The 12,500-nt window shown below is 38.9% G+C and overlaps 1 protein-coding gene across 3 annotated transcripts in view; it reads left to right on the forward strand.

Annotated features, from left to right (window-relative positions):
- The window catches only part of LOC144981164 (uncharacterized), a 289,898-nt gene that overhangs the window by 265,352 nt on the left and 12,046 nt on the right, over positions 1-12,500 (forward strand). For all 3 annotated transcript variants that reach the window (XM_078929320.1, XM_078929321.1, XM_078929322.1), the window contains 9 exons: positions 290-508; positions 1,772-1,974; positions 3,106-3,399; positions 4,342-4,581; positions 5,145-5,339; positions 6,628-6,757; positions 8,843-9,038; positions 10,463-10,584; positions 11,774-11,866. In XM_078929320.1, coding sequence (XP_078785446.1) covers positions 290-508; positions 1,772-1,974; positions 3,106-3,399; positions 4,342-4,581; positions 5,145-5,339; positions 6,628-6,757; positions 8,843-9,038; positions 10,463-10,584; positions 11,774-11,866 — 1,692 coding nt within the window. The remainder of the gene's footprint in view (positions 1-289; positions 509-1,771; positions 1,975-3,105; positions 3,400-4,341; positions 4,582-5,144; positions 5,340-6,627; positions 6,758-8,842; positions 9,039-10,462; positions 10,585-11,773; positions 11,867-12,500) is intronic.

The raw sequence follows: 12,500 nt of genomic DNA on the forward strand, positions 1-12,500 counted from the left end.
CATCAAATATAATAAGATATTCATAACAGTTACAAGCAATGCTATAAAAATCGGACATGAAAGTAGAATAGAGTTGTAATAATGGATTTGTAATGTAGTCTAAATATAATTTTGAAAAAAGATTGGGAAGGATTGCACAATGCACATTAAATCTGTATTAAATCTCTCTCTCTCTCTCTCTCTCTCTCTCTCTCTCTCTCTCTCTCTCTCTCTCGCTGTCTTTTAATCCTTATTTAACACCGCGTTGAATGACAAATGTACTTTCATCATCACTATTATCCTTCTCCAGGTGCCTAAAGGGCAATCTTCTAGAATTTTCTCTCAAGCCGTCCTGGGACAGTAGTCGTGACAGCAAGTTCTTCTGTCACATCCAACCAGTGGAAGGTCAAAGGTTATTGGAGATGGAGTACAGCGTACGCCATACCTCTCTCCCCACGCCCCTGTACAGTAGCAGTATCAAACTCTACGGAGATGAAGGGTGGATTGACTATGGGAAGATGAAGTACAGGTACGGACTTGTACGACATAATGTTGACAAATTTGTATAGATAGTATGCGCTTGGCTAAGAAGCTCATAACATTGCCATCCGGAAGTATAACGGACCAAAACACAAAACTGTGTGTAACCTTGAACTTTTATAGTCTGGTTAATACAGCTTAATGAGCATCACTCACAAACGCGGATGGCAAAATACAATAACAAAGGCTTGCGTGACGTCATCTTCGTTCTATCTATAGATAGTTCGAAGATGACGTCACTCAGGTGTTTGTTATTGTTATTTTGCCATCCGCGTTTATGAGTAATGCTCACTGAACTGTATTAACCCGACTATAAACGTTCAGGATACACACAGTTTTGTGTGTTGGCCCGTTATTCTTCCGGATGGCAATGTTGTGAGATTCTTAGCCAAGCTCATACTATCTATAGTATCCATAGATGATAAATAACAATGTGAAAGTGAATGTAAGCTTCAATTTAATATACGAAAACAGATAAGACGTTTCGGGTTTCCCCTTTATCAACAAAACAGGATGAATGAAATACTACAGACGAATGAGATAATGTGGCAGTGGCGTTTTTAAGATGATTCAGACTGGAATAACCCAGGCGTTAGCCGCAGTGCAGCGCCGCAAATTGAGCTAGGGCGAGGTGACTTGCTCAAGGCCACACGGCGCAGCGGCGGGTGATCGAACTCGGTACCTTTCGGGTACGAAGCTGAGACACGCTGCCCCTTTTTTAAAAAATGAAATACCATCAACTGGAGGGGAAACTTTGCTTCTTGAATTTTGGACCAATAAGAGATTATTTAGTCTTGTGGCAATGGGCATGATCTATATTAACTTTCCATGCGCTCGAGGTCATTGGTCACATTGCAAAATGTGCTCAAAGTGACCTGCATAGTGAAAAGTGTTCACAGATTTTGAACTATCTAACATAACGATTGGTCATTGTGTGTGTGGGTATGTTTACAACTTTCATAAACAAAGCAGCGTGTTTACATTTGTTCAGAAATGTCCAATAGTTGGACAGCAACAAATCACGTGATTGATGACTCGGTTGGATGAAAACATGAATATAGATCGCTCCCATTATTTCCTTTGATAAATATTCAAGTCATTTAAATGATACAATAACTGCAACAAAGCTTAGATGATTCAAAATGTTCCAAATTGACAGAGACAAAGTTTCCCCTTGAGGCAAAGTAACCACAGTCGACGATACTAATAATTTTATTAAAAAGTCCATTTCATTTTCTTCTTCCTTCCCCAGTGACGGCATCTTAGATGTGAATTTGGACTCTGGATTGGACAAAATGCCCGACTTCCTCGAAGGCGCCATCAGCACGTCGAACTCAATCTTCAAAGTAGGAAGCTACAAGGACAAGGGCACCAAGTTTGGATCCTCAAGAGTGGAGATGAACTACGTTTTCCTGCGCCCATCAACGCCTACAGCAATTCCACGAATGCCTCAAGGTAATATTGAGCTTTTTTCGGCTATGTGGTCTAGTGGTATGACACTCGCTTTCGGATCGGAAGGTCATGGGTTCGAGCTTTGAGCTCGGCGGATAGTTGAGTCCATGGAAAAGGCTCTTTACTCACATTCACTCACCGTACTCAGGTGTGAAATGAGTACCTGGCCGTTAACAGCGTTGTCTTTGTCCGAAAAATTGTAATATCGCCTAACAGGCGTCATGTCTCGTCCTACATGTTAAATGTTGCTGTTGGCCAGGGACCCCTTGTAAAGCGCTTTGAACACGTTTAGTGGATATTGCGCTAGATAAAAGCTCAATTTTTTTTCACTTAACTTGAGTTTGAGCTGAGCTTTCTTTTTTATATAGCGCAATATCCACCAGTAGTGGTAGTATCGTTCGGCTACACTTCTATGTTCAAGGTATCAATCCAGGTTTGGAAGTCATCATCACATTTGTTGATGGTTTCAAATCCCCCTTCAAGTTTTGTCTCTGGGCAATCTAGTACGAATATCCACTAAACGTGCTCAAATCGCTTTACAAAAATATCTCTCACCAACAGCAACACACAACATGGAGAGCGAGACATGATATCTGCAAGGCAATATTACAATTTTTCCGACAGAGACAATGCTTTTTAACGGCCAGGTACCCATTTTACACCTGAGTACGGTGAAAGAATGAGAGTAAAGAGAGCCTTTTCCAATGACTCAACTAAACGCCGAGCGAAGTTCGAACCCAGGACATCCCGATCCGAAAGCGCATGTCATACCACTAGACCACATAATTATAATATCTGTCCTTCTGATGTGTTTTGTTAATGATTATTATTATTATTATTATTATATTATTATTATTATTATTATTATTATTATTATTATTATTATTATTATTATTATAATTATTATTATTATTATTATTATTATTATTATTATTATTATTATTATTATTATTATTATTATTATTATTATTATTATTATTATAATAATAATAATAATAATAATAATAATAATAATAATAATAATAATAATAATAATATCATTGTCATCATCATCAGATCATCATCATCATCATTATTAAAATCAACATGATGGTAAAATAACATTTTTTTTTCATCCTTATTGTTTTCCAACAGCCCAACAAGACTGTACAAACCACGACCTTGACCTCATGAACTTGGCAACGAACATGGAAAACCCTTACATTCAAGACACGTCACTCGAAGGCGTAGCCAATGGGAGTCTTCCACTTACTGTCCACCATAAAAGTCAAGGTCCAAAGGTCACAGTCGGGGTTCAGAAAGAGACTCGCTTGTTGAAGAGATTGTTTTCTGCCGTTTCCTTGTTGCCAAATAGTTTCCATGGAGACGTTCAAAACAACGGTTCTCACTGGATTTTCAATGCATCGGCTAAGGTTTCACAATGTCCAGGTATGTTCAGACATCTTTGAGTTTTAAAATGAGAATACATATGACAATTTATATATGGCTTTAAGATTTCATCACTTTGTCCAGAGGGCTTCACAAAGCGATTATTATAACCATGAGGATGATGATGATGATGATTATGATGATGATGATGATGATGAATTTTAAAAAGTACCGATTTTCTTTGTTTAGAACCAATCTGTTGGTTACTGGGCGGGCGTGACATCAGACTATTGCATCCTATTGGACCATAGATACAGCTACTTTCTATTTACCGATTATTTATATCCACAGTCCCTACATAAAATTGATTAATCAACACGGGCAGAAGGGAGGTGTGACATCATCATCATCATCATCATCATCATCATCATCATCATCATCATCATCATCATCATTATCCTTCTCATCATCCTCCTCCCCCTCCTCCTCCTCCTTATCATCATCATCATCATCATCATCATCATCATCATCATCATCATCTTCATCCTCCTCCTCCTCCTCCTCCTCCTCCTCCTCCTCCTCCTCCTCCTTCTCCTCCTCCTCCTTCTCCTTCTCCTTCTCATCATCATCATCATCATCATCATCATCATCATCATCATCATCATCATTCTCCTCCTTCCCCCACCCTTCATCATCATCATCATCATCATCATCATCATCATCATCATCATCACCATCATCATCATCATTACATCATCATCATCATCATCATCATCATCATCATCATCATCATCATCCTCATCTTCCTCCTCCTCCTCCTCCTCCTCCTCATCATCATCATCATCATCATCATCATCCTTCTCCTCCTTCCCCACCCCCTCATCATCATCATCATCGTCATCATCATCATCATCATCATCATCATCATCATCATCATCATCATCCTCCTCATTATCATCATCGTCATCATCATCATCATCACCACCATTTTCATTCACACAGGATACTTAGGCGTCAAAGTCCAAGACCCCACCAGCACAGCCAAGAACCTCTTTGACATGGATGTCGTAGTGTTTTGCCCCACGACCTTTAACCTGACCTTTGCCTTGCCGACCTCTGACGACAAAGGCATGTTCAAGGACATCATGGTGGTTATCCACGACAAGAAAGCAGTCCACCACTTCCGAATGTATCACACATCACGCTTAGAAGACAAGCTACGAAGGAAGGAACCAACGAGGGGTACGTGAACTTGCACACCATTTTTAGTTTCGTAAAATACACCTTTATGCACACCATTTTTAGTTTCGTAAAATACACGTTTAGCACTCATAAACGATAAACTTGGCTATCTGAATATATCGATACATGACGTAAACATTTTCTAGCCATTTTTATTAAACACTAAAAGATATTAGATATATATCCTATTATTTTTTTCAATCAATGCATATTTATGTGTGCTTAATCACTCTTGGTTATTTTCATTTAAATCAAAGAAAATGAAATTGTTGAAATTCGTTGTTTATCATTTTAAAAATTTTGTTATTATTTTCTTAATTTTTTTTTTTTTGAATCAACTATAATAATAAAAACTTTCAAAGTAGAGAGCAATGGGGGGGGGGGGAAGAGGGGGGGGGGGTTGTACCAGAAACGTCCATTGTCTGTAGGTATTGTTCCCATCCGAAGTCTCTCCAAGCATCATCACTCTTTCGTTTGTAAAAAACAACTTCCACGAAGGTAATTCCGATAACTTCAAAAACATCATTTAATTTTTGTATCTTTCCTCCCACAACTTCTCACAGATATTGTGATCCTAGACGACACCCTTCCGTATGCGTCCAAGCAGAGGCAGCCCAGACCGACCTCCAGCCCAACGTCTGACAAGGAAGACCTCCAGACCCCCAACTACCCCATAGAAATCCCCTATCTTATCGCCATTGCTGGGGTCGTCGTTCTTCTTGTTGTTCTCTCCATCATCGGCGTGTGCTTTTTGCCTGGTATGTTTAAAAGTAAATTATAAAATGTGACCCACCGTGTCAAAGCGGTATTATGTCGGGATCCACTCGGTTAGGGAAATTGAATTTTTTGCCACAAATATCAAACTTGGGTTCCATTTCTGTACGTTATGCTGGAGTATAAATACTATTTCTTGCTTTACAAAAACTTCTAAGGTCCAATTTCTCATCATTCTATCTCTAAATTCACTTTTTGGGGTCTGAACCATCCCGACATAATACCGTTTTGAGACGGAGGGTCACAAATATAAAAAAAGTCCGTCGGAGTCATTAGGCCCATGGAGCGGGAGTTTATCCCGGTTTCTATAGCGTGAAACGGGCAAAGGCAATTTCTTGCTACTCTTTGAATATGACATCAGTCTATCGCAAAGTGCTTTCTATTTATCTATCTATCTATCTATCTATCTATCTATTATTTTAATATTTACCACAATGTTGGAGTCAGTCTACATCGATGTTTCAGGCCTAATCAGCCATCGTCAGGATTCAATACACGATTCAATATCTATCTATCTATCTATCTATCTATCTATCTATCTATCTATCTATCTATCTATCTATCTATCTATCTATCTATCTATCTATCTAGCTAGCTAGCTAGCTAGCTATCTACCTATTGATCTAACCTCCTGTTTATATATATATATATATATATATAAATATATATATATATATATATATATATATATATATATATATATGTTCATCTATCAATATACGTGTCAATATATTTGTCTATCTCTCTCTCTCTCATTCTCTCTCACTCTCTCTCTCTCTCTCTCCGTGTTTGTGTGTGTGTGTGTGTGTGTGTGTGTGTGTGTGTGTGTGTGTAATATGAATACCTGGCCGTTAACATATTGATTGTCTCTGTCGAAAAATTATAAATCATAATATCGCCTACATAATATTAAGTGTTGCTGTTAGCTAACTAGGGTCCTTTCGTTAATCACTTGAGCAAGTTTAGTGGATATTGCGCTATATAGATAGTATGCGCTTGGCTAAGAAGCTCACAACATTGCCACCCGGAAATATAACGGGCAACACACAAATCTATATGTAATCTTAAACGTTTATAGTCTGGTAAATGCAGTTTAGTGAGAATTACTCATAAACGCGGATGGCAAAAATAAATAAATAAATAAATAAATAAATAAATAAATAAATAAATAACAAAGACCTTAGTGACGTCAACCTCATGCTATCTATATAAAAGCGCAAGTTTTTATTGATTTGTTGTTTTGGGTTTTTTTTTGTTTTTTGTCCCCCACAGATATTCCTGAGACCCCGTTGGTTCGCTGCTACCACCCAGTATTCGCTATCTTGTACATGGTATTCCAGTTCCTGTACAGCGTGCTGGTTTCAGCGTGCGTTTTCTTCCTCATCCTCAATGCCATCATAAGGTAAGGAGACCAATTTTAATGATAGTAAACTCACAACATTGCCATCCGGAAGTATAATGGGGAGAGTACACACAAAACTATGTGTAACTTTGAACGTTTATAGACATAGCTAGTATGCGTTTGGCTAAGAAGCTCGTAACATTGCCATCCGGAAGTATAACGGACCAACACACAAAACTGTGTGTATCCATGAACTTTTATAGTCGGGTTAATACAGTTCAGTGAGCATTATTCATAAACGCGGATGGCAAAAAACAAAAACAAAGACCCGAGTGATGTCATCTTCGTTCTATCTATATTTTACTATTTTTAAAAAAATTTACAAATCGGACAACTTATTATTTGGTTTAGTTTGAGATTTCTCTGTCGGACGAGAGGTCTATTGATGATATGCATTGAGGTAAAATACTCACAGCGTCCGCCAGACAAATTAAAATAACAACATACAAACAAACCTGTGTGTGTAACGTTTATAGTATGATCGATATAATTTAGTGAGAACTAATCACTGACAGGCTATCTAAAAATAACAATAAAAAGAGTGGCGTCAATAGCGTTCCTTTTATACAAATGAGTTGTGTGCGCGTGTGTGTGTGTTTGTGGGTTTGTGTGTGGGAGAGAGAAAGTTTATGTGTGTGTGTGTGTGTGTGTGTGAGAGAGAGAGAGAGAGAGAGAGAGAGAGAGAGAGAGAAAGAGAGAGAGAAAGTTTGTGTGTGTGTGTGTGTGTGAGAGAGAGAGAGAAAGTTTGTATGTGTGTTTGTGTGTGTGTGTTTGTGTGTGTGTGTTTGTGTGTGTGTGTTTGTGTGTGTGTGTTTGTGTGTGTGTGTTTGTGTGTGTGTGTGTTTGTGTGTGTGTGTGTGTTTCTATTCTTTTCTTGATTTTTTTCTTTAATTTATTTCCATTTTTATTCTTATTCAGTCCATTACCCTGAATTAATATTTGTACCTATGCTCACTGTATCTGTCTTTTCTCTTAAAACTTGAGCTTTTAAATTGCGCAACATCTATTAAACGTGCTCAAAGCGCTTTACAAAGAGTCTCTGACCAACAGCAACACGTAATATGTAGAACGAGACATGACGCTTGTTAGGTGATATTACAACAATTTCTTTCCAACAGAGACAACGCTGTAAACGGCCAGGTATACTCATTTTACACCTGAGTATGGTGAGAGAATGTGAGTAAAGAGCCTTTATTTTTCAAAAGAACTCAACCATGCGCCGAGTGAGGCTCGAACCCAGGACTTTCCGATCCGAAAATAGAGTGTCATATCACAAGGCCACATACCCGCCTTTCATTTCTAATTTTTTTAGGCCAAAAGTCACCTTATATTGTCTTTTTACGTTGAAAGTATGAAAATAAAGCAAACTGGAATAGGCTTCAACAGGCGTGACGTCACTTCCCTCATCGTAATGACGCATAGTAACTTAGTAACTGGTTCTAAATAATCGGAACAATGGCGGACGCCCTTATGAAATACTTCTCCGACGAGCATAAAAGTGTATCCAGAGGAGAAAAACATTATAAATTAAATCTGATCATGTTTTGACTGTTATACATTCTGATCAAAAGACATGTGAAAAAGTTCTAGATAGTGAGCATGAAGAATTTTTTTTTTAATTTACCGATTTTCTTTGTTTAGAACCAAGACGCTGGTTACTGGGCGGAAGTGACATCAGACTATTGAATCCTATTGAACCATTCATAGATACAGCTATTTACTATTGACCTATTATTTATATCCCAATGCGGCTATGGGGTCTTGTGGTAAGACACTCTCTTTCGGATCGGAAGGTCCAGGGTTCGAGCCTCGCGCTCGACGCACAGTAGAGTCCTTGGAGAAGGGTCTTTACTCACATTCCCTCACCGTACTCAGGTGTAAAATGAGTACATGGCCGTCAACAGCGTTGTCTCAGTCCGAAATAAATTGTAATATCGCCGAACAGCAGGCGCCATGTCCAGTCCTACATGTTAAATGTTGTTGTTGACCAGATGGACCTCATGTAAAGCGCTTTGAGCACATTTAGTGGATATTGCGCTATATAAAGCTCAATTTTTATTTTTTTGTCAAATTTTTTTTTCACAGTCCCTACGTGAAATTGATTAATCAACACGGGCAGAAAGGAGGCGTGACGTCATCACACAGGGAGTTCAGCAGACTGATTTTGTTGCAGCTCCAAAGACACATGGAGAGTGAGATCGTCAGACAGGACGCAGTCGTAGATAAGTACCAAAAGCACTGCGTCGCCGACGTGAAGACAATCGTGGATGACATGAATAAGGTGATTATAGTAGATTTAGCTGGTAGTACCGTCAATAATTGTGATAACTTTGCCTTAACAGGAAACTTTGCCTCTGCAAGTTTGGAGCATTTGTGACCCTTCGTCTCAAAACGGTATTAAATCGGGTTGGTTAAGTTGTTGGAAAGTGAATTTATAGCCAGAAATATCAGACTTGTGTTGAGTTTGTATGTTTTATTGAGGAAAATGGATACCATATTTTAGGGTTTCTGATGCGAACAATTTATAGTTTTGACCAGTTTAACATTTAAATCGGCTTTTAAGCATCTGATTCGTTCCGACATAATACCAATTTGAGACGATGGGTCACATTTTGAATCATCTCAGCTTTGTTGCATTTATTGTACCCGTTAAAAGACTTGAATTTTTATCAAAGGAACTAAATGCCACAAAACCAAACAATCTCTTATTGGTCCAAAATTTAAGAGGCAAAGTTTCCCATTAAGGCAATGTTATCTCACTTGATGGTATTTAATAGCCATTACTCCCGTTGATCCAGAGTTTATCCAGGTTTCTATAGCGTGAAAGGGAAAATAGCACTTGTTTGCAATCATTTTGATATGACGTAAGTACTTTCCGCAAGGTCAAACGTGACCCAGCTGCCACATCAATCAAAGGACAAAATAAAACAACATTGACTGCACTACCCAGAATTTATAGAATGAAAATTAAACTCAACAGCCTGTGAACGGAATGAATGAGTGAATGAAGTTGTTTTAATGCTAGTGTAAGCATGATTATAATCGAATTATTAAAGCAACTTTGTAAAAACCAGCATGCTTTTTGGGGCAGCGTGGCTCAGCGAGACGATCTTCGTTTCGTACCCGAAAGGCACCGAGTTCGATTACCCGGCGCTGCACTGTGTGGCCTTGAGCAAGCCACATCGCCTACCTCAGTTTTGCGATGCTGCGGTGCGTCTGACGCCTGGGTTATTCCAGTCTTCCTTTGGAATAGACCCTAGAGACAAATTTCACCTTTGGGATGAATAAAGAGGTCTGTCCCTCGAGATGGCCCCAAGAATAGCCGCTGACAGAACCAGGTGGAAATCCCCACCTTGCATCGCCTCAAGTGCCAACAGGCCCGGAGAGGATAGGGAATGAGATTCGCGGAAGAGTAGCGTCCCTTAATTGGACGTCACCTTAAAGAGAGAACGTCAATTTGGTTTTGAAGTGTCTCAAGCCGTTTTCACCGGAAGCGAGAGACGCATGCGCACCACCAACATGACGTTCTCTCTCTAATAACTTTTTCCGCCGGTGACGTCACAGACTATGGGTGACGTCCAATCAAGGGACGCTACTCTTCCGCTAATCTCATTCCCTGTTGAGTGAGTGAGGGAGTGAGTGATGGATAAAAGGGTATTTATTTTTATTTGTCTTATTTATCTTTATTTCTCAATTTCATCTCAGATGCACCAACGTCTTCTCGAGGCCACATCTGACATCTTTGAGCGGCACCGTCTCGATTTGTTGTTGGAAGAACAGAAGATATTTGTTCGTCAGACACTGGCAATGGAGTTGAATAACTTCAGGTAAAAACTTTCAAAGGCTAAAAAATATATTAAAAATTGAGCTTTATATAGCGCAATATCCACTAAATGTTCTCAAAGCACTTTACAAGGGGTCCCTGGTCAACAGCAACATTTAACATGTAGGACGGGACATGAATGACACCTGTTAGGCGATATTACAATTTTTCGGACAAAGAAAACACTGTTAACCGCCAGGTATTCATTTTACACCAGAGTACGGTGAGAGAATGTGGGTGAAGAGTATTTTCCAAGGACTCAATTAAGCGCCGAGCGCGAGGCTCGAACCCAGACCTTAAGATCCGAAAGCGAGTGTCATACCAGTAGAACACGTAGCCTCACTCGTGATAGATACGGTGTCTACCCATTCACAACTGGGTGAAAAGGAGCATCAGAAAAAAAATTGACATCACTCAAGAATCGATCTTGGTCCATTTGGGTGTGAAGTGAGTGCTCTACCAACTGAGCTATCTATATCGAGACCCTCAAAGATATTTTTAGGCAGTAGCATGACGTCCTCTGTTTGTACAACTGAACCTGACTTACTTGACTTATGCCTCTTGGCTCCTGGCGGACCATAGGGCCTCAAAACAGCACTCTTCCATCTTCTTCTGTCCTTGGCACAGACCTTTGCCCCACTCCAGGTAAGATTGGAGACGCACAAATCGTGGTGTTGCACCGTGGCCTTCGTAAAGTTATGGCCTGATACCGACCAAAAAATGACGTCAAAATTCCAGTCTTTTGCCACAAAAGAAAACAAATCGTGAGTTGTATTCAATAGTCCAACCAATGGAACCACTTGTTTCCATGAGCTCTACTAACGACAACTCACTAGGCGGTGCAAAAACCAAATAATGACGTCAAACTGCCAGTCCTTTTGGATTTCAGTATCAGGCTATAGATAGTATGCGCTTGGCTAAGAAGCTCATAACCATGCCATCCGGAAGTATAACGGACCAACACACAAAACTGTGCGTATCCATTAACGTTCATAGTCAGGTTGATACAGTTCAGTGAGCATGACTCTTAAACGCGGTTGGCAAAAACAATAACAAAGACCTGAGTGACGTCATCTTCGAACTATCTATAACTTCACGATGGCTACGGTTGTACACCTGGTAGATTGGTTAAATGTTCCGGTCGCATTTTCAATAGCGTCATTGTGATTTGTATAATATTACGGTTGTTACAGAGAGGAGTACCTCAAGGCATCCAAGTCTATCCTAAGACGGATCAGACAAGACGCTGCTGCTGCTTACCAGAACATACAGCACAACAACACATGGTGAGTCCTGTCTTTGATCTTTATTTAGTTATGTTGCTTTACTTCTTCTTTTTATATCCTCATCATTCTCCTCCTACTACTTCTCCACTTTCTCCTCCTCCTCCTCCAATTCCTCCGCCTCCTCCTCCTCCTCCTCCTGTGGTTGTTGTTGTAATTTTTAATTTTTTTCTTCTTCTTCTTCTTTCTTCTTCTTCTTCTTCTTCTTCTTCTTCTTCTTCTTCTTCTTCTTCTTCTTCTTCTTCTTCTTCTTCTTCTTCTTCTTCTTCTTCTTTTAGTAGTAGTAGTAGTAGTAGTAGTAGTAGTAGTAGTAGTAGTAGTAGTAGTAGTAGTAGTAGTAGTAGTAGTAGTAGTAGTAGTAGTAGTAGTAGTAGTAGTAGTAGTAGTAGTAGTAGTAGTAGTAGTGTTGTAGTAGTAGTAGTAGTAGTAGTAGTAGTAGTAGTAGTAGTAGTAGTAGTAGTAGTAGTAGTAGTATTAGTAGTAGTAGTAGTTGTAGTAATAGTACTCGTAGTATCATTAGTTACAATTGCCAAATAATAATAATAATAATAATAATAATAATAATAATAATAATAATAATAATAATAATAATAATAATAATAATAATAATAATAATAATAATAATAATAATAATAAT

The sequence above is a fragment of the Berghia stephanieae genome, chromosome 10, assembly GCF_034508935.2.
Source record: "Berghia stephanieae isolate SIO BIC M18660-M18661 chromosome 10, UCSD_Bste_1.3, whole genome shotgun sequence".
Lineage (NCBI taxonomy): Eukaryota > Metazoa > Mollusca > Gastropoda > Nudibranchia > Aeolidiidae > Berghia > Berghia stephanieae.